Source organism: Dromaius novaehollandiae, chromosome 13 (assembly GCF_036370855.1).
Source record: "Dromaius novaehollandiae isolate bDroNov1 chromosome 13, bDroNov1.hap1, whole genome shotgun sequence".
NCBI lineage: Eukaryota > Metazoa > Chordata > Aves > Casuariiformes > Dromaiidae > Dromaius > Dromaius novaehollandiae.
This window is the reverse complement of record NC_088110.1, coordinates 20,642,886-20,662,342: the sequence shown is the minus strand read 5'-3', so window position 1 is coordinate 20,662,342 and position 19,457 is coordinate 20,642,886. Positions and strand designations below refer to the sequence as shown.

The following is a 19,457-nucleotide window of genomic DNA, read 5'->3' as shown; positions in this document are numbered from 1 at the left end:
TGAACTATCTCTATTTTGCAAATAAAAACCGCAAATACACCTGCATAGCAGGGTACCTACACTGTGTATTACATACACACTCTGACAACACAAACTAGAAGGAAATATAATTAACGTTGCTCCAAGCCTCTCATGACATAACAACTTTAAATGGAGATTTTCCAGCTCTTCACAACCTTCCTCAATATTTTACCGCCCACTTTCCCACTCAGAAGCCTTCAGTCCCAACTGGATTACTTTTAATGACTGTCTCCATCCTAGTAGTGGGCCTCAGGAGGGGCTGCAGGAGAAATTTCCCAGGCTGCTCCTGCTGCCAGCAGCCTAATGCGCTCAGGTGAAGTGTTTTGAATGCAATAAGACTGCTCTCGCCAAGCACTGACCTTTGGGATGCCAGACATAAGCAGCCAGCAAACCACAGAAATCCTGGGGACGGCATGGAAATTACCTAGCATCTCCAGTCCCTCAAACTGCAGACCTCAATCTGTCAATAACCATCAACTCTTAGTGTGTATATGTATATATGTATATAAGAGAAGAAAGAGAATAATAATTTCCTTATGAGGCAACTTCAAAAGGATCAGAAATGCAGTTTCTCCCCCTGCAAGCTTTAATTTTGTCGCATACCTGTGCAACAAGTTTTGCCAGAAGCTACTGGGACCTGTTTCACCCTCTAAAGGAAAATTACAATCACAGCTCCTCAAAACAAAAAGATCCCTCATGTGAGTCTAAGCATATCGTGTTTTACATGTACTGATACAAACATCTTAAATTATCTGTTGAAAAATCTTAAGCTAAGTCATCTCTCTTATTAATGAGCTACTAGAAAATAAAAAACAAATAAGGCATCCACCTAAATATAGCTTGGTTTCATGGAGTATGTCTAATTAAGAAATAATTAGTAATGATCTCAGCAAACAAGGAAAATACAGCAAGAATTTTATCATTGACAGGGTAACAAAATGATGGCAACTAAAGTTTCTCTAATATTAGAAATCGCTCTTCACAAAATGCTCTAAATATTTATAGCTGTACTCCCCTTCACTTCTCTTACTCATTTGCTGCTATTATACCCTGAAAAACATCTAAAGAAGGAAAGATGTTAACACAGAAGAAGAATCACCTGTTTCCATTAATGTTACACCACAGAAGACTTATAAAGTGAAAATGGAGATTCTCACAGTTCCACTTGCAATGTGCAGTATTGGCACCTCTCACACTTTTATGAGTTTTGTTATAGTTAGTGATTTTTTTTTTAAAGTTCCACCTATTTCTGTCACATTTTCATTTTAAAAGGATAAATATATAACTGCCAAAAAGAACTTGAAAATTCACACGGTTTGGATCAAAGGAAAAAAAACCCAAACAAGCAAAAAAAAAGCTCACGAACTCATGAAAGCTGGGGGATTGGACTGACGTGTTTTAAATACTTGGGACAGGTCATGCTTCAGATGGTGAGAGGATGCTGCCTAAGGTTCAGCATGACTGAAAAGCCCACAAATAACTGACAAATGCGCTAATTAAGAAATAATGATAGAGCACTGGTGATTTCATGCTGCCAAGCAGCATTGCCATTCGACTGCAGTAGAAATAAGATTTGAGTGGAATAGCCAAAGTAATACATAAATCCATAAGGATTTGCTAAGGTTTAGGGTATTAAAAGTTTGGGGTTATGCATAGACACATACTTATGCAGACATTTATGCATATTTTTTAAAAATATAGTAGAAAAGTAACCTGCACGTCCACACATGCAACAGCTTAACTACGCAAACTCCTCAGACTGCGAAGTACAGCCGTATTTTGAGAAGTGCGTTGGTAGACGAATTATTCTCTTATTGTTTGGTTGGTAAACATTATCAGAACTATATTCATAAAATATGCATTTTCTTATGCCATTTTATTTCTTGTGAATGCTACAGAGTTCACCTGCAATGCCAGGCAAATGTGGATCCTAGTTAGATTCACGCACTGTCAAGCAATTTGACTGTGATCTGGGTGCAGGGCCAAGTCGCACCATTAGCTATACCCACAGCACTCTCCTCCAGCCTAGTTAATGGCCTTCAGTGTAGTAACAGAGACACAGCAGATGTACCCAGAAAAAAAAAAAATTCTATTTTGACTTCTACAGATCAAAACATAAAATCTTCCTGTCACCCCCACACAACTGGTCATCTGCCTCATCTGTGGGCCTGGGAAACAGATGAGTCTTGCAGTGGACTTAAAATATAAGACACAAAAAGCTTTGAAGACAACATGGGTAAGTGACTTCTGGACTCCGGAATATAAAATATATTTATATACATTTATATATATATGTGTGTGTGTGTATATATATATATATATTTCTTTTTTTTCAGACCACTTTTTTGGTTGTTATTTTTGTATCTTTCAGACAATGGAGACTTCATGGTCTGCCCTGCTATTTTCCCCATAAGGTTTCATGCAGACATGGAAAAAATACATAACAATGAGTATATCCAAAGCAGGGCCCTATGAAAAAAAAAATCACATAATATTAGGAATCCTAATACCCCTGTCCAAGAAAGAGCAAATGCAGTAATATTGGCTTTCGAAGATAATTTAAGTGCACACAATGTTGAGGTATAAATTTGTGACTTTAATGTCTTTGGAGATCTGGAACATAATATTTAAATGATGAGATTTTTTTTGTAGCCTTACTCCCTGTGATCACGTTCTCATGCATGAGAAACATGCATGAACTGCCATTCTAGAATGGAACAGAAAATCTACAAGATGAATTATTCAACATGCTTATTTATAAGTTTTATGTGAATTCTTTTCGCACATTTTTCAAAAACATGTCACTCCACATTAATTAAAACTTACCCCCCTGCATAAAAATTACAAAACTGTTTAACATTTTTGCCACAAGCACATCCATGTACAGCTTTAAAACAATGGCCCATTATCCTACAATAATTTTATATAGATCAAATATTAAAACCACAGTTCTGAAGCCACAGAACTAATTAAATATTATATCAGATATTCTATTATACAGCTTCCTTTTCTGAGTTTGGCCACTTTGGAGAGAACTACAATTCCAAACAGAATTAAGAATTAGAATTAATTTTAATAAGTGAAATGCCAGGAATTTCCAGGCAACCATATAACTTCTTAAATTACTATGCTGAATTTGACTGAGGAGGTATACAGCCTAAAAAGCAGTAAATTGTAAAAAAACCCACACTTTTCTACCAGAACTATTACCATCACATATTAACTACCCAGGTTGTTTCACTGAAATTGAAGAAAAAGCAGGCTAATGTAATAAGTAATCCAAAATCGAGGGCTTCCGAAACACAGATTTACAGGGATTTACTCACGAACAATGCAGATTAGACTGGGTGAAGCAGAACATCTTTTGTAAACACAGAGGAAAGATTATGTATAATAACAAAACAAATTTGTGCTTAGATGATGGTTATGCATTCCTCCAGCCATACAACTTATAAAGAGCATAAAACAGGTCAGTGTGCCTGACTAGGGAATTGCAGCAGGGAGCACAGGCAAAGTGGAAGTGAATGACATAAAACATCAAGAAAGACGGGGGAGTAGAAAGGTTATGGAATGAAGTTAAATGTGCAAGGGAAAAAGAGATGTGAAAAGGTGGAAAATGAAAAGAAGATTGCAGGAGAGGATAAGATAGCTAATATGATTTTCTGCAGGTACACAAAGAACAAGAGGTCAGAAAGGAGACAGCAGGTCCTCTAGCTGCAGAGAGAAAATTATTGACATAAAAATATAATGAATCCATTGCCTTAGTTTTCACAAAAAAAGAACAAGGGAGAGATGTTACAGACCATGCCTCAGTTTTCACAAAAAGAGAATGAGAGATAGATGTTACAGACCTGCATTTTCAAGATGAAGTCACAGAAGTCAGGATCTTTCAAGCAATTATAACACTAAGATGTCTGAATTTTGACCAAACATCTAAATCAGTCTCCTTCCTTGCAATACATTGGGAGGGACAAGAAGTAGGAAGATTTCAGCAACTAAACTTCAAAATTTTCTCTCTATTCTGAATGTTATTAATAAGCTAGAGAAAAACTGAAAGTAGTATTAATAACTAACAAGGCCAGACCCTGCATGACTTTGACTTTAGCAGTGGAAAAGGTCCTGACAACACAGACCAAGGATACCACTCAAGGTTACCTGTTTCTTAATGAGAACCATCCACATGGATTTCCATCTTACCAACAATATTTGTACCTTGATAGCAATTATTTTGCAAACTCGGCTGATTTGGGAAACAGCCATCTTCAGGTTCTGGAACTTAAGGAAACCTTTTATACTAAATTGTTTATCTGCAATGGCAGAGTACAACACTGAAGGCTTTTATTTTTATTTATTTACTTAAACACCAAGTCCTAAACAAGGTGGGTTGTTTGGTGGGTTAGAAAACAAGAGATTAGTATTGAATATTTTCTTTCAAAACACAGTGTATTTCAGAATACGCACTGCTATGCTTTTGCACGCATAGCAAAAGATCGCAATGCTCAGAATTTGTCCACTTTTTCAGAAAACCAAAACACAAACACCTGAGCAAGGGATTGATCACATGGCAAAGCCCCCTGCCTTCCACAAAGACAAGACTAATAATTTCTTCTCCATCTATGGTTAGCAGCCACAATGCCTGTGCATCAAAATGCAAATTCAAGCAAAGTTTGTGAGCAGCAAATGACTTCCTAACGAAGTTGTTTGGCTCACAGGAACCACAGAAGATACCTCCACCTTTGCTCCAAACTTCTTAACTACGCCTTTGCACACCTGGGGGTAGTCAGGCACGTCTGTGTACACAGCAGATAAAAACACAGTGGCAAATTTTACAGTCCTGGGATACACAAAGATATGGACATAAGAGTGCAGCCAATGCATTGAGAAATGACATTTTTCACAAGTCTCATTGACAGTTCAGATAAAGGCGCTCCCAAGCTGGATTTGACTGCATTTTGCGGACCTGAAATAATCAAGTTTATTTGTGCCTAATCTTGCCACACAAAGAAAGCTAATAACTAATAAGAAAGCTAATAGCTAGCCAGTCTAACAAGGCTGGTAAATATAACACTGCTAACAGCCAGCGGGGAGGATCCAGCAACAAAACCTCCCTCCTTGCAGGGGTGGTACAGAGTGGAGCAGCACGAGCTCGCCGGGGCTTTCTCTCCGCTCAGCCCAGGGGCGCAAGCTGTGCCCCCAGCCTCTGCGAAGCCGTGTGTGGCCACCTCTGCGCGAGGCTGGCAACGCTTACCCGTGCTTGCAAGGCACAACATACTCCTTCCATCACGGCATGAAAACATCAGGTCTGGGGAAAGCGTTTTTTTCCTAGGCATTTATACCATGCTTGCAACTGTGAGACTGAGCAAGGTATTTTGAGAGTTACTGGAGTACAAGTAGACAAGGAACAAACAACCTGATCATGGTAAAGAGTGAAGTACCATCATGGTGGCATTTAAATGTCTTAAAATGCAATTAATACATAATAGCAAGAGCAGATTCACAGGCTATTAACATAATATGACAAAAACATTATTAGTCTCCTCTTGTTTTACTGAGCACATCATTCTTCTTTCCAGGAACGATGTTCTATTTGAAAAAAAACAAAAACAAAAAAACACCAAAACCCCACAGAGAAACAAAAACAAACATGAAAGCAAATTTTGTCTCATCTGTTACTGTCTCAGTAAACTCCAATATTTCTGTATTTCTTACGGTACGCGTTTCCACCTCCCACTCTGCAATCTGAGAACACTGATTTTGCCTGGTGTTCGGGGTATTTTTAGCATGGAAATCCAAGCCCACTCCCTTGTCTCGACAGTTATCACTTATAAACGCACCTTTGCCGATTTCTCCCTTTAATGAAACTTCCCTCTATTCCTCCTACAAATGACTTGACGGTGCTGTTGAATAGCAGGAATGTCAAAGCCACACCAGCAGTTAGATACAAGATGCAAGTAAAGCGTATGCCCTCCAGCAAAACTAACTGTTGACTTTTGTATGCTTTCCACATAAATGATAGGAGGAAGCTAGTGGTTTCTGAAATGAATCACAGTATCCTGCTGATATCTCATAACATTAAGATCTACAGTATGTATTGAATAGACTATTTACAGTAAAAATGAATGAGATATGGTAAATTAGAGAGTTTCTACAAAATAAATATCTTGTTCCACCAAGATAAAATGGGAGAATATACATAAAAAGAGCATTAATTTTAACTTGACTTTCTGTCAGTTTTTCATTTCATCCCATAAAGGAACCCTGGGAGAAAAAGCGATATTCCTAGTAGCTTGACAACCCATTTATATCCCAGCTCTGCAAGCAACTATTTAAATCTTAAGTTTTAAGAAATCTGGGGAAAAAATTATATGCACATAAAATTTATATGCACAAATATTTGATTTACGTACACAGTTACAGTGACTACCTTATTTTTCACCTTCCTGTGAACAACTGATGGCAGAAAGTTCCTCATGAAATCAGGAGATCTCATGGGAGGATCAGGGCCTCTGCTTACACTCAGTTTGTTCCTATTTCTGCACTTCTACCTCCCAGTTCAATGAGACATCTGTTAATGCTTAACCTTGCCATTTCCTAATCTCTTTGGGAGAAAAAACAAAATAAAGGTCCTAACAATATTTGACAAACAAGAGCTGTTTTTCTCCAATTTATGGCATCCTATGAGAGTGTCTTCTATTTCCAGCTTTTACCCTAAATCCATTTGTTGCAGAAGAACAGGTAGCAGCTTTTTTTTTTTTTTTTTTTTTTTTTTTGCTAATCCACCACTACCAATTTTTAGATAAAAAGTATTTCTTTAGACTGGCTAAATTCATTTGCTTCACTCTTTTCCCATACAGGCAAAAGCAGCGCTAAGTTCTGGACAATCATGTCAAAAAACAAAGGTCAGGATCAAGCTGGTCTTGTCAGAACGAAGGACCGGTTTCCATAAGATGCATAGGGTCTACTGCAGCGTAATGTCATTTTTGGACCGAATGCTTTATCAGAGATTAGAAAGGCAAGCGGGAACTTGCTAATGAGCGAGAGATATCCAGAGCCTGGAACCAAGCACCGCAAAGTCATTCCCAGCATCACAGCCAGCCAGCCACCGGGTACAACTGTTCCCAAGGGACGAGATCCGTTTTACCCCTGGAGGGCTACCAGTCGCAGAAGTGGTGCGGTCACAGGCACTCAGCATAGACCAAAGGTGCTGCTGACAGTTAGCAGCAGTGAAAGCTTTGGAAAGGAGCTTAAGGACAGAGTAATGTTTCCCGATCTGGTGCAGACTGCCAACTTCTGGCATATTGTCTCTTAAAAGACTTGCTGAAGTACAAGGGAATATGAAATCACAGCAGAGTTGCTTTCCTCTTCGCGTATGAAAATGCCTATATTGGAATAGAACCAATATAACTGAGTTTCTACTCTGAATTGACCAATTTCTGATTCTAAGCCTAGTGCTACGCTAACAAGGGTTTTCAGAGTTTGTAGTCTGTGACTGTTATGTGGACAGAAGTGCAACTGCTGAGACGCAAGTCTCTGCTACATTAAGATTATTACACCTACCTCAGGATATGGAGCAGCCTGCAGTTCTTCATCTACAGTTGTAAAGGGGGGAATTCAGCAATTTCAAGAGGCTGCCCATGTTTTTTCAATATCCTTCCTATAGCAGTTCATTATTTCTAACGCCTACAGTGATGAACTTTCCTCTTTTGCATAGACATTATCACCAGTGCTTGCTTACTGAAGAGTCCATGTATGGATAGCTAAATTTCAAGTAATGCTGCCAGGTGACAACCTAACGGCACTTTCTCAGTCGACTATTCATTTCTTTCTCCAGGGTCAAAGCATGGCTCTCATTCTCCTTCTATGAAGGGGAATTAATTCAAAACAGCCAACTCTCAATTTACCTGGTGCCCTCACCTGTGAACACTTTATTGAACATATATATTTGAACATATTGTCAACATAAAGAAATGCATATTTGTTTTGTGCACTCTCTATATATACACATATAATGCAAGTGACAGATCTTTTTTGCTGCCAGAATTTTCAACTGTATCTCATTTGATTTATTACATCTCATTTTTATAAATAAGTTTCTAGCCTCTTAATAATCATATCCAACAGCGATGCAAGAACTGCTCATTTTCTCCAGTGACATTTTCTTTTTTTCCTCCTTGCTAAATTAATCAGGATTCCTCCCTGACATGTTTGTATTCTGCCATGTTTCCAAGCTTTCTTCATGCAATATGTAGGCTGAAACATGTTCACATAAAATCTACATGTGCTGCTTCGTGCCACCCACCTAACTACATTTTATAGTCACAAGCTCATTTTCAAAAACTCCTGCTCTGTATAGATAATATGTTCATAGGCAAATTGCTTCCATGCAAATAAAAGCAGAGATAGACTTACATGCACTGATTATCAGGATCAAGAGGTCAAAACAAATTGCTAAGTCGAAGAACTACGTTTTGTTTTTATCCAAAGGTTAGGTAGGCCCAAAGGAAAGGGGAACAATATTCCATGAACTTTCTATGTCTTGGAGGGGGAGGAAAAAAAACAATAAAAACAACGCACATGATTTTGGTCAGGCATTCTTGGGTACTAGGCAAAGGCTGAAACTGTGTAAACTTGTTTCCTATCGCTTATCACTACATGTAATCCCTGAGGCACTAAAATCCAGTCCTGTCAAGTCTAAAGCATCAGTGACAAAGTGCCAGCCAGTCAATGGGTGGTTTTCAATCAGGTCTCAAGATTTTAAAGGATGCTGCCACCATTGACGGGCTTTTTCATAACTGCTTCTCAAGTGTAAATATGTGTGGAAGAGAAATAATCAATCAGAAAGTGATTCTTTGCAAGCATGAAACAAAGCAGTTTGATAAAACGATTCAGTGACAGCATGCAAATCAGAGCCTGACCAAATTTACCTAGGCAATTTGAACTGTTAATGAAGAGTTAATTTTAATTTTTTAAGTGAAGAGCTTTATTTGCTTTATAAACGCTTAACAAGCAGAGGGTGTGAAATCAGTCGTAGAAGCTTTCAGCTTGTTTTTTATAGCAACAGATCACCCTCCTGTGAAAGGATGCTTTGCCAATGGCAGTGACAGAATGAGATATTCAAAACCTACATTAACAGTACTAAAAAGCAAATTAGGACTTTTCTCGAGCTGTGTTATTGTTTCCATACATTGGATAACAAGTAGACTGAGAATAGGTTAAGGAATGCAGAGCCATCAGCATCAAAGCGTTGGTCTGAACTGCATCAGTTCAAATTACATGAGAACTGCTATTTCTGTGACTGCGCCAAACATTTAGGGTGATGTTGCAGTCCTACTGGACTATACTTCTCAGCTTAATATGGAACAAATAATAGAAGTGCTCCACAACTATGAAGACAACTAGCTTAGCCCAATGTCTATCAATACTTTGTGACAGGCAGTGAGATGTTCAATTATACCAACTCACTTTGCAGATGTGGAAATCTATTTACATAGGACAACTAAACCATGAGACAACTTAAAAGAAGTTCCCCCACCTTGCCTTTATAGAACTAACTCAAAGTTCAGCAGGGTCAGAGGAGCACCAAGCCAGACTCCTACACCTGAGCCCATTTGCTGTCACTAACATAAGATTGATTGCCTAAGTCTGAGAGAGTCCTTGGTGTTTTAGGCCCAGTTTAGACATAAACGTTCAGATAAAACAACAGTTTCTGAAACATTACATTCCCCCTTTTCTTCTTTCCCTGCTCCCTCTGACCACAGCTATTCCTCACCCAACAGAAGAAAAGAGTTTATCTCCAAAAACTAATAACCTGTTTGTAAACCACTAAGATGAAGGTAAATATTCCTGCTCTGCTGGATTCAGAAAAGACTATGGATCTGAACTGAACCCCAAATTGCCTAGATTATTGGCTATTTTTAGATGGTGAGCATGTATCTCACTGATTTGGACTCAAATATCCATCCTAAGCCCCCACCCCCCAATTCTTGCAACTGTTTTGACACATCTGCACTTTTCAATACTAAATGAAAAAATGATCTGCTATTGTCTGAAATTTCCAGCTAGACTTATTTATTTAAATCTTGAAAGAAAACCAAAGATAATATTTTTCAGACCGCATTCTTACTACTGAATTTCTTTTGCTCACAGTAAATAGGGACTGTAGGCTACTTGCTTATCTCAGCAACCCAGAAACAATTCAATAATATGCTCACAGTCTGCTTAAGCCCTTTCTTTGGAGTGTCACTTAGTAGCTTAATCAACCGGCTGTGGCAAGCCTCAAAATCAAACCATTTGATGTAAATCCGCTGGTTTACTCTGATCCGGAGAATTCCTATCAGAGCTCCTGAATGCTCTTCATCAGACCTCCTTTAGAGGGAAAACTGAATTACTACACACTTTCCTAAAATGGTCTGCTTGCTGGGTATAGCATCCTTACATCCTCTTGCACTTCGTAAAAGCATCCACTTAAAACTAAAATTGACTGCCATTCTCTGACCTTCAAGCAGGCACCCCACAAAGTCACAGGGGCAAGCACACCAGAAGCACCTACTTGTTTCCACTGGCAAACGGGATCTCATTTGCATCTTTCCACATACATGAGAAAAAATAGTTATTAATGGCTAATTTCAATGTACTGGCTTTTGGACTTCTGCTGTCTCACCCTGCCCTCCTGTGACACCGTTTCATTTTCTCATCAGAAACCATCCCATTCGCAAATGTGCAAATGATTAGGTCAGCTTCACTATGGCAATTAATCACCCCGACACTAATATTTTGGTGGAATTTCACATACTTGCCCATTTTTGAACAATTTAACTAATTTCATAAAAAAACAACTCATAAATCAATCAGCTAAAGAAGGCTGCTCCAAGGGGGTCAGGTCATTAACGTAGCAGCCTCACACTCTTCTTGCCGGCTTGGGTTGCTTTTGCTATCGAACAAAATCCAAACTCCTCTGAAGACACAGCCACCACGCCACCGAGCTGCAGCAAGGAGTCTTTGTCAGGCCCTGGCTCTCAGACCCATTCCTTTATTTTAAAATGTTATTAATCCTTTAATAAAAATAAAAAGAATGGGAAGAGGGGAGGAAAGAAGACAAAAACGTCGTGGGCAAAAGGGACTTCAAATACTTTCTGAAAATAATTGTTCTTTCCTCCTCAGTTAACATGATCAGAAATCGCAGTTCAGCTGGAACCGTCCCAGGACACAGTGCCTGTCTAAACATCCTAATAAAAAGATTTTGGTGTGATATTTTCTCCCAAATTCTCCCACGGGCACAGCTTTTCACCCTGGTTCCTTCTCTCATAACACAATAACATAAAAATGGAGGGAGTTTCAGAAGTCGCTAGCAATTTTTACATGAGGTTGCATGCTCTGAGACCTGAACTACATAAACCTGATACACTAATGTGGAATCGTTAACAAAGATCACCTCTCACAAGTGTTTCTCAAATACCTGAGTTAAACATTATTACAAATAAACATAATTCAAAGTCTCAGTAGAATTCAGATTTTCTCTACTTTAACCACGTTTCTCTTGTAATGGATCGCATAAAAAAGATCCTACAGGTTTTTTGAGAATCCTCCAGGAGAAAGAGGCCAACAAAAAGCAGAATTTCAAACATCTAATGGACGAAACAACAACAAAAAATCTTTATAATGGATTAAACATTTTTAGCTAATTTTAAAAGTTCTGAGGTACATGGATTGTAAAATCTGCAAAGTTCTATGAAATCCTGAGCTCTCCAAAACTCTAGCATGTGCCCTATTAACATATTCTTTAATTTTCAGCCCTTGAGCATAGATGAATTAAGAGTAGGAAATAAATGACTGCTGATGCACAGCCACCCTTGGTGTAGCGGGAAGGAATCAAACAATTTCATCTTTTCATCCTTGACACACCATTGCTTATATACCTGACTGTATGATGGTTTGGAAAGAACTTGTATTTTTTCATGGAGATCCGTTCTGTCATTTTTTGCTATTTCCTTTGAATTTTTTCCTTTAGGAAATCAATATTACACAGGGCAGGGGGCTCAAAAAAATCAAAAACCCTCTGTGAGAAACCTAAGGATCTTTCCAGCAATTCATCTTTCAGTGCATCAAGGAAATCAGGGAAAAATCCTGCTGCTTTCCTGACACCATGATATATCTTTATTGAAAAACAATGGGCTGGATTCAAAGACTGACTAATCATGTTGAGGGTTCTCCTTTACAGAACTTTTCAGCTACATTTGCACAACAGGATGCCAGGGAGCATGCTGAGCAGAGTGTTATATAACAGGTTAGAAAGCACTCCAGTCTATTACGATATACATTCGCAGTGCTCTGGATAATCTACTACAGTGCACTATTTGTTTATAATTTGCATCGCTTCAAAAAGGCTCCTCTAGGGAAATGTTTTTTGTCTTAATTTAAGTGTATGCTTTGCCAGATCAGATAGGAGGGCCATTTGTGGTTTTATGCATTAGGTTGAAAAGGCTACTATGCTTGCTGGTAAGGGGGGAGGAAAAAAAAGGGGAAAAAAAATTTCAAGGTTTATACTGAATACATTAAGGTGGAAAGCTAGCATAACAACATGAGAAACAACTGGAAAATGAAGATGAGCAACAGTGTTAGAAGGAGAAACTGCAGTTTTTATTTAAGAGGGATGGCATTTACTACCATAAATTCAATATGAGTGGCTGGCATACATTTCACTGCAGCCCAGATGAGTAGATGTTTAAGTGTTAAAAGCCAACATATGCTAAATTTTAGCAGTGCTTTCTGAGCAAGCACAACTAGTCTTCTAAGTGGCAAACTCTCTTTCAGATGAGGTGAGAAACTGAAAGTGTTGAAAGCACAAGTATTGATTATTACACACTGGAAAGGATAACTAGGAGGTCAGGGAGAAGAAGGGTCAGAGCCATCTCCAGAGGCAATGCCAGGGTGGCTGGAGCCCCAAGAGCTCTCTGCTGGGTGAGGACACAGGGGTGAGTCTCTCGCCCTCCAAAAGAAGGGGCAACATGCACCTCTGCTAACCATTTGGCATTTTGAATCACAGCTAATATATGCCAAAATGGCCAGACACAGTTTATCTGACCACGCATTTCCAGAGCTAGATAGCAAATATCAACTGACAGATCCTCTATTTATACTTCGTTTTTTAAAAAACTGTGCTACAGTTATTTAAAGATTTCAAAGATCATTTGTTAGAATTTCAGTGGGGAAAAACATAACATTTATTGATAAGGAGAGGAGTCTTTAGTAAAATTTTTATAAAATACATACATCTGACAGATATATCTGCTAACATCCTCATGTTAACGGAATCTTTTGCCGCTGTATTAAAAAAACATCCCTCACTCCAAAATAGAGTTGAGTAGTATCTTCCACTGACAGCTTGACAATAAAAAAAGGAAAGAATCATCACAGTACTACCTTAGTAGCATTCCCCTCTCCCCGAAAGACCTCCTTTTGTCCAAGTATAATTTTGTATTCACAAATCAAATGCACACACAGTTTTCAGACAGCATTCCTGCTAAAGATACATGACAGAAATTGCATGCAGAAAGCAGAGTGGAGTTGGACTGCATGTATAAATACATTCAGAATTTCCAAAGCACAAACAGCTCTTCTGGAAATTTTGTAGGACAGTAGTTCTAAATTGAGTCTTCAATATTTTACAGCTGCAGTCCTTTCGAAAGCCCATACGCATTCAGAAAATATGTTATTAACACAGAGACAGAGGTCCTACCGCTACGAGCGCTCACCTCGTAATTGGCGATTGCTTCTCTGTCGAGGGCTCGGGTCACGGAGACTTCCCCGCTGATCTCATTGATCCGAAAAATCCCTTTGGGCTCCTGGTCTACTCCCTTACCAGAGAGCCGAAACTTTGCTCCTTCTGCCCCCTCACTGCTGATGACCTGCACGGCACAAAACAAAAAGTTACAGGCCACATTAGCAAAACTATTCAAACCTTCTGAAGCCAACAGATGCAGTTTTACTCTTTTACCTGATGCCGAGGTATATTCCCCGCCAATAATATGAAACTATAAAAGGTGGTTTCAATCATTCAGACAACACTGGGCAATTCTTGAGTTAAATCCTGCAAAAAGCTGAAGGACCAAGTCGTGTCCTTAGCCGGTTGCTATCTTATCTTTGCTGTCTTCCGTTCAAGGTTTAAAGTTTCTATTATTCCATTGCTACTGTACTCAATCTATGCCTAGAATTTGACATTTTATTTAATTCTATTTCTTTTTTCAGTTGAATCGATAAACAGCTACAAACTTTAAAAAGAAGGAAAGAAAAGGAAAAATAAAAGACTTTCCACTGAATGGCATTAAACGTACTTATTTCACAACAATCTTAACAATACTGTTACCATCGGATACCCATCACGGGTTATTTTCCAGCAAGCCAGTCTTTTTCATTAGTCATCTTAAAATCATTTCAAAGAGACTACTTTTGGGTGTGTTCCCCCCTCTGCCCCACCATTCCCTTGTATACCCTTCTTTCCCAGGGTTTTAAAGCAAGGAAAAAGCTCCTCATACAAATATCTGGGTATCCTGCCCAGAACTCAGCTTAGTCACACAGCTGGACCTCCTCCACTTTCCGTGCGTGCGCATGGAAATTCCTTCTTACTGTCACTACTTGTTCCCCCATATGAAAAATTATCCCTAAAAATCCAATTTCAAGGCTGCCTCGTGTTAGTGGCAGCAGCATCTGTAAACTTCCAGAGCTACACAATGTTTGTTACAAGCTACATGCTTTGCAAATTTGTATTTGAACCCCAGAATCTAAAAGGATTATAAATTAATCTTGCCCTTTAAGGCTGACAGTCTTGCCAAGCCATTTCTTCCCACTGCTGTTTCATGTTCTTTTGTTCCTGTCAATTTTATATTGTTAATGTTTCCACAGAAACATTAAGTCAAATATTTATATGCTGGTCTGAATCACAGCTCAGGAAGAGGAAGGAAAAAGTGGTATTAGAAACCTGGACCTGCTCCCGTTTTGAGATAATAAATATGCAGAGAGTTCAATAATGTCCCTGAGGAAATATGTTTGTTGCCCTATTGCTGTGGGTTCAGCAAAGCTGGTTTGCAGATTACCGGGCAGTGAGATTTTGACTAAAACCCGTAATCATTATTCCTTTATTTTAATTGAGAAAAAATTGCCACAAGATATGAAATAAGAAATCAGCATTTTCAGAGATAAAGTTTCAATTCTCAACCCCCTTGGGGAAGGAAGAAATTTCAAAGTGAAAAACTATTTCACCTTTCCCCCCCCCCCCCCCTCCTCCTAGTCAGGAGGACTAATGGATGTGCTTTTCTTCTCTTGGATTTTTGAGGATGTCATGACAAACAGAGAAGCAGGCAACACTGCAGGTGGAAAGGGGCAAACTAACTTTGCAACTTCGGGTTTTGTGATGAAACTGAAACTTAACAGCTGCTCCTGGAAAGTTCCCTGGTATTCGTTTTCTGACCAGTCTCTGGGTATTTTTATATCAAGCCTAAAATTATGTGTTTTTCTTAACATAAGGTTTTGTTTACCATTTTACGATGTCATGACCATTGCTCATTTCTGCAGGAAAAAGATGAATTGCTCCTCCTCTACTCTGATTTTTGAGATTTATTACAAGGAAGGTAAGTGCACCTTCCCATCCAATACCAAAACAGTGATTTGAAAGGCATCAAAGTCAGCTACAGGCAAGCACAAAAAAATAATTCAGAGAGGTCTACAGAACAGCCCTTTCCACCCCAGCCAAATGTTTCCCAAACCCTTACGGCAAATTTAAGACCCAGTAAAGGCCAAAAGCCCTAGTTATAAAAAAGACACAGAGGAAAAAAAAAAAACAGGAGAAATCATGGGCCGTATCAATATTCTGCAAAAGAAATTTATTAGACAAATCACAGATAATCATAAACAGGTCATACTTTATACCAGATAGAGAAGCAGGGGATAATAATAATAATAAACAACAATCATCTCTGCCAACCTGACTGGAAGGAAAATTTCCTTGACTCCAGATCTGGCATAGAACTTAACCTTGAACTGGGCAGCAAGATATCCTAACGTGACAGCTGAAAGGTCTGAACCTCTTGGACCTGCAACCCAACTCCAGCTGCAACCGTTCTCCGACATACAGGGCATAGGAGCAATGGAGTTACCAGATAGCAGAGGTTTTCTGAATGACCAGATGGTCCATCCAGCCAATTTAAAATTCTGGAAGCAGCCACATTCACTGTGCAAGTGAGAATGTGCCAGCCCTTCCCTCCTATCTATTTATCCAGAAAGAAGGAATTTCAGGACACGTCTCCATTGAATTCTGGAGCAGAGAGATGGTGAAGTCTCTCCTCTGTCCTGCTGCAGCCTTCCAAGGAGCGTCCTGCTGAGCAGCACACTGTCGCTGCAGGAAACTCGTAGGAGCAAGGCAGGGAGCAGAACAGCAAACTGTCCTGGAGATGAGCAGCTTCAGAGCATCTGGGTAGTGCACAGAGACTAAGGCTTGATGAAGCAATAAGAAGCCCAGGTTAGAGATGCTCCATGAACTACTGCATCATCTGTTCAAGAGCAATAGTAGTAACACAAGAAGTAATTTTCAGAAAGTATGATTTTTTTCTAATACTTCATTAGCCACAAGAGGGAGCTACATACTCCCAGAAATGTCAAAAATATAACAAGAACATTAACATCTCCTAATTAAGATGCTTATATAATGGCTGCATAGTTCAAAGAAAGTGCATTTCCCAGTTCACACTAAGCTAAGTACAATGAAAATTTTAATAAAAATCAGGCTTAATTTGCCATATGGTTTGGTGCTTCAGCAAGAACAGGGAAGAACAGGAGGATTGTCTGACATCTCTTCTGGCAAGACTGCTATTCTGAAAACTAAAACAGTACTGTTCATATGAAAAATTCTTCGGTTACAATGTATTACACTATGATGCTCTCCTAATTTACAGGCTGAGAAAAAAACAAAGCCAGATTTCTTCTAAAACTTTTAGTTTGGGATGTCCTATTTACATCTCTAAAAAAGTAGCTTGGCTTCCACAGTTGCTACAGCCTGCAGCCCAGACAGGACACTTGTATCCAAAACTTGCTCATGGCTTTAGGACCTTTAGTGCAGGTTCTAATATCAGATTTTTTTGCAACACATGAAGAGCCTACGAGCCACACCTCAGGCCGCTTCATTCCTAGGGAATGGTCCAATCAAGCTAACAGAGGCTGAAGTCAGTGACTGCCCATTTTGCACCTTGAACTGAACAGAGCAAACACTGTTAAAGCACAACAGAAATAGGGCCCAGCTGCATTTCACACATTAGACCCTCTGTAGCAATAGTTTTAAATTTGGTCTTGTAAAATTCTGAATTCCTTTTACAAAATGCTAGCCTCTCCTTTGCCAGTAATTTTAACAGTTACTGAAGGTGCCCAAAACACCTAAAAAAAATCCAGACTTCAGGTTTTAATAGAGGTGTTTTTGCTGTGCTAATGCTAGTTCAGCTTCAGATGTCCTAGTACCAGTATTTGATAAGTCATCTTAAGAGATGACCCCAAATTTAGCAATTAAATACAAATTTCAAAAAATACATTAACTGTCATTAATGAAAGCCAGGATGTCTAAATATATCTTCAAGGATTTAGGATTCACAGTACATCTATACTGCAATCTGGATACAGGCCTAAGAACCCAATGAGTCCACACTGTTTGGACATGGATATGTCCATCACGGGCTTGAGGTGACTTTTGGGAAATCTCAGAAAGTGTCCTTCTAGGACACAGTCTGCCCCTTAGGACAGACCCAACCACCTACCTACTAAAAATACGGATAGGACAGGCATACTTCATCTGGCCTCGCATGACTCTGTATATTGCATTTTCTCTTGTAGTGGCATCACAATTTAGAAGGGCCTTGACATTACAAGGGCAGATAAGATAGACAGAAGAGCTGCACATTGAGCACCACACAATAATACATACTTGTGAAGGCTATTTCCTCACCCAGGACCCAAAGGAACACAGAGACGTAGCCTCAGACATAATTCACTTCCTCACCTCAATAGGGGCTAACACCACTTTCCCATGTCAAAGGTGCATTGGAAGATAAATGTATCAAAAACTCAGAAGTGAATCATACTAAGCTTGTCAGAAACACATAAATAGCACCCTAAACAAACCATTTCTTTTTTGTCAAAAAAGCAAAAAACAAATGATTCTGCTGTACTGAAAGACACTTTCTAGAAAACAGAACGTTGATTAGCTGACAGGATCCGCCTTCTGCTGAGCTGTGGCCAAGACATATTTACCAAGTGCTATTTTTCAGCTGACATTACGTATCCCTTCCAGCTAAACTCATTTCAGCCTTGTGATCCCTCTGTTGTTAGGGGTTTATCAAAAAGTAAATCAGAGTGATCTCAAGAGAAGAAGAGAAATAGATAGAAGTACGAAATACATACTACCCCAGAGAGAGACTTTACAGTGCTGCAACTATGGCCAATCTGCCCATAAAAGCACCAATCTTGGCCAGTCTCAATGGTGAAGACGTGTTTGCCTCAACCACTTCCATAGTTTCTTACTTCTTGACACTGTCTGAATTAGAGATGCATCATGTTCATGTCAATTTTTAATTAGAAAACAAATCCCCCCTTCAGACAGGTATACTTATACAGGTCCCAACCCCAGGGCAGCTCATAGGGTGCTGCACCCTGATACCTGGGTTTCACTCCATGGACCAGGTTTTCCGTGTACGCTCTTATCTCCTGCGACTCATTGCACCAGCAGTCTTCAGGTGGGAAATTTATGTATTTATTGGCAAGACAGTGGTGTTTGATTTTTTTTCTAGAATACAACTCTGGTTAGAAACTAATTTCCATCATTTGCTGTTTTAAACAACGGATTAAAATTAATGGGTCTCATCACATCCATCTTCAGTAATTAAACATTAGACAACTAATTAATCATGGGAACCAAATTCTGCTCTTTGACAGTGGGAGACTGGTCAAATTTGACCTTAGATTTCCATCTACAGTAGGACTTTCTGTAGAATTCATTCGATATACAGGTGATGTCTGAGAATGTCCAAGTGATTTATTCACATAGCTAATCATAATACACATTATAAAGTGAAAACCTGTATATGACCATTCCCTTTGTGCAGAACTAGGGATAAAGCATACACATTTATATGAAGACATATCATAGGTAACACTTTTTTCTTGTTCAAAAACACAGTAAACTATGCAGGTAGCTCCATTATAGCTACCTTTCATGACTGTCAAATTCAAAAAAAAAAAAATTAACTGAAATACATCTGGAAAAATGCCTATGTAGTCTGTTCCCCAAAACATAAGCTAAGTTAGTATGTGCAAGTATGAACAATATTTACAAAATTCGAGTAAACAACAGAATAAGCCTTCAGTGGTCCAAGATGCAACAGAATAAAGCAGGCGATCTCACA

The 19,457-nt window shown here is 39.0% G+C and overlaps 1 protein-coding gene across 2 annotated transcripts in view; it reads right to left on the bottom strand.

Annotated features, from left to right (window-relative positions):
- CDH13 (cadherin 13) overlaps nt 1-19,457 on the bottom strand; it is a 500,018-nt gene that overhangs the window by 253,501 nt on the left and 227,060 nt on the right. For both annotated transcript variants that reach the window (XM_026092592.2, XM_026092593.2), the window contains exon 5: nt 13,773-13,925. In XM_026092592.2, coding sequence (XP_025948377.1) covers nt 13,773-13,925 — 153 coding nt within the window. The remainder of the gene's footprint in view (nt 1-13,772; nt 13,926-19,457) is intronic.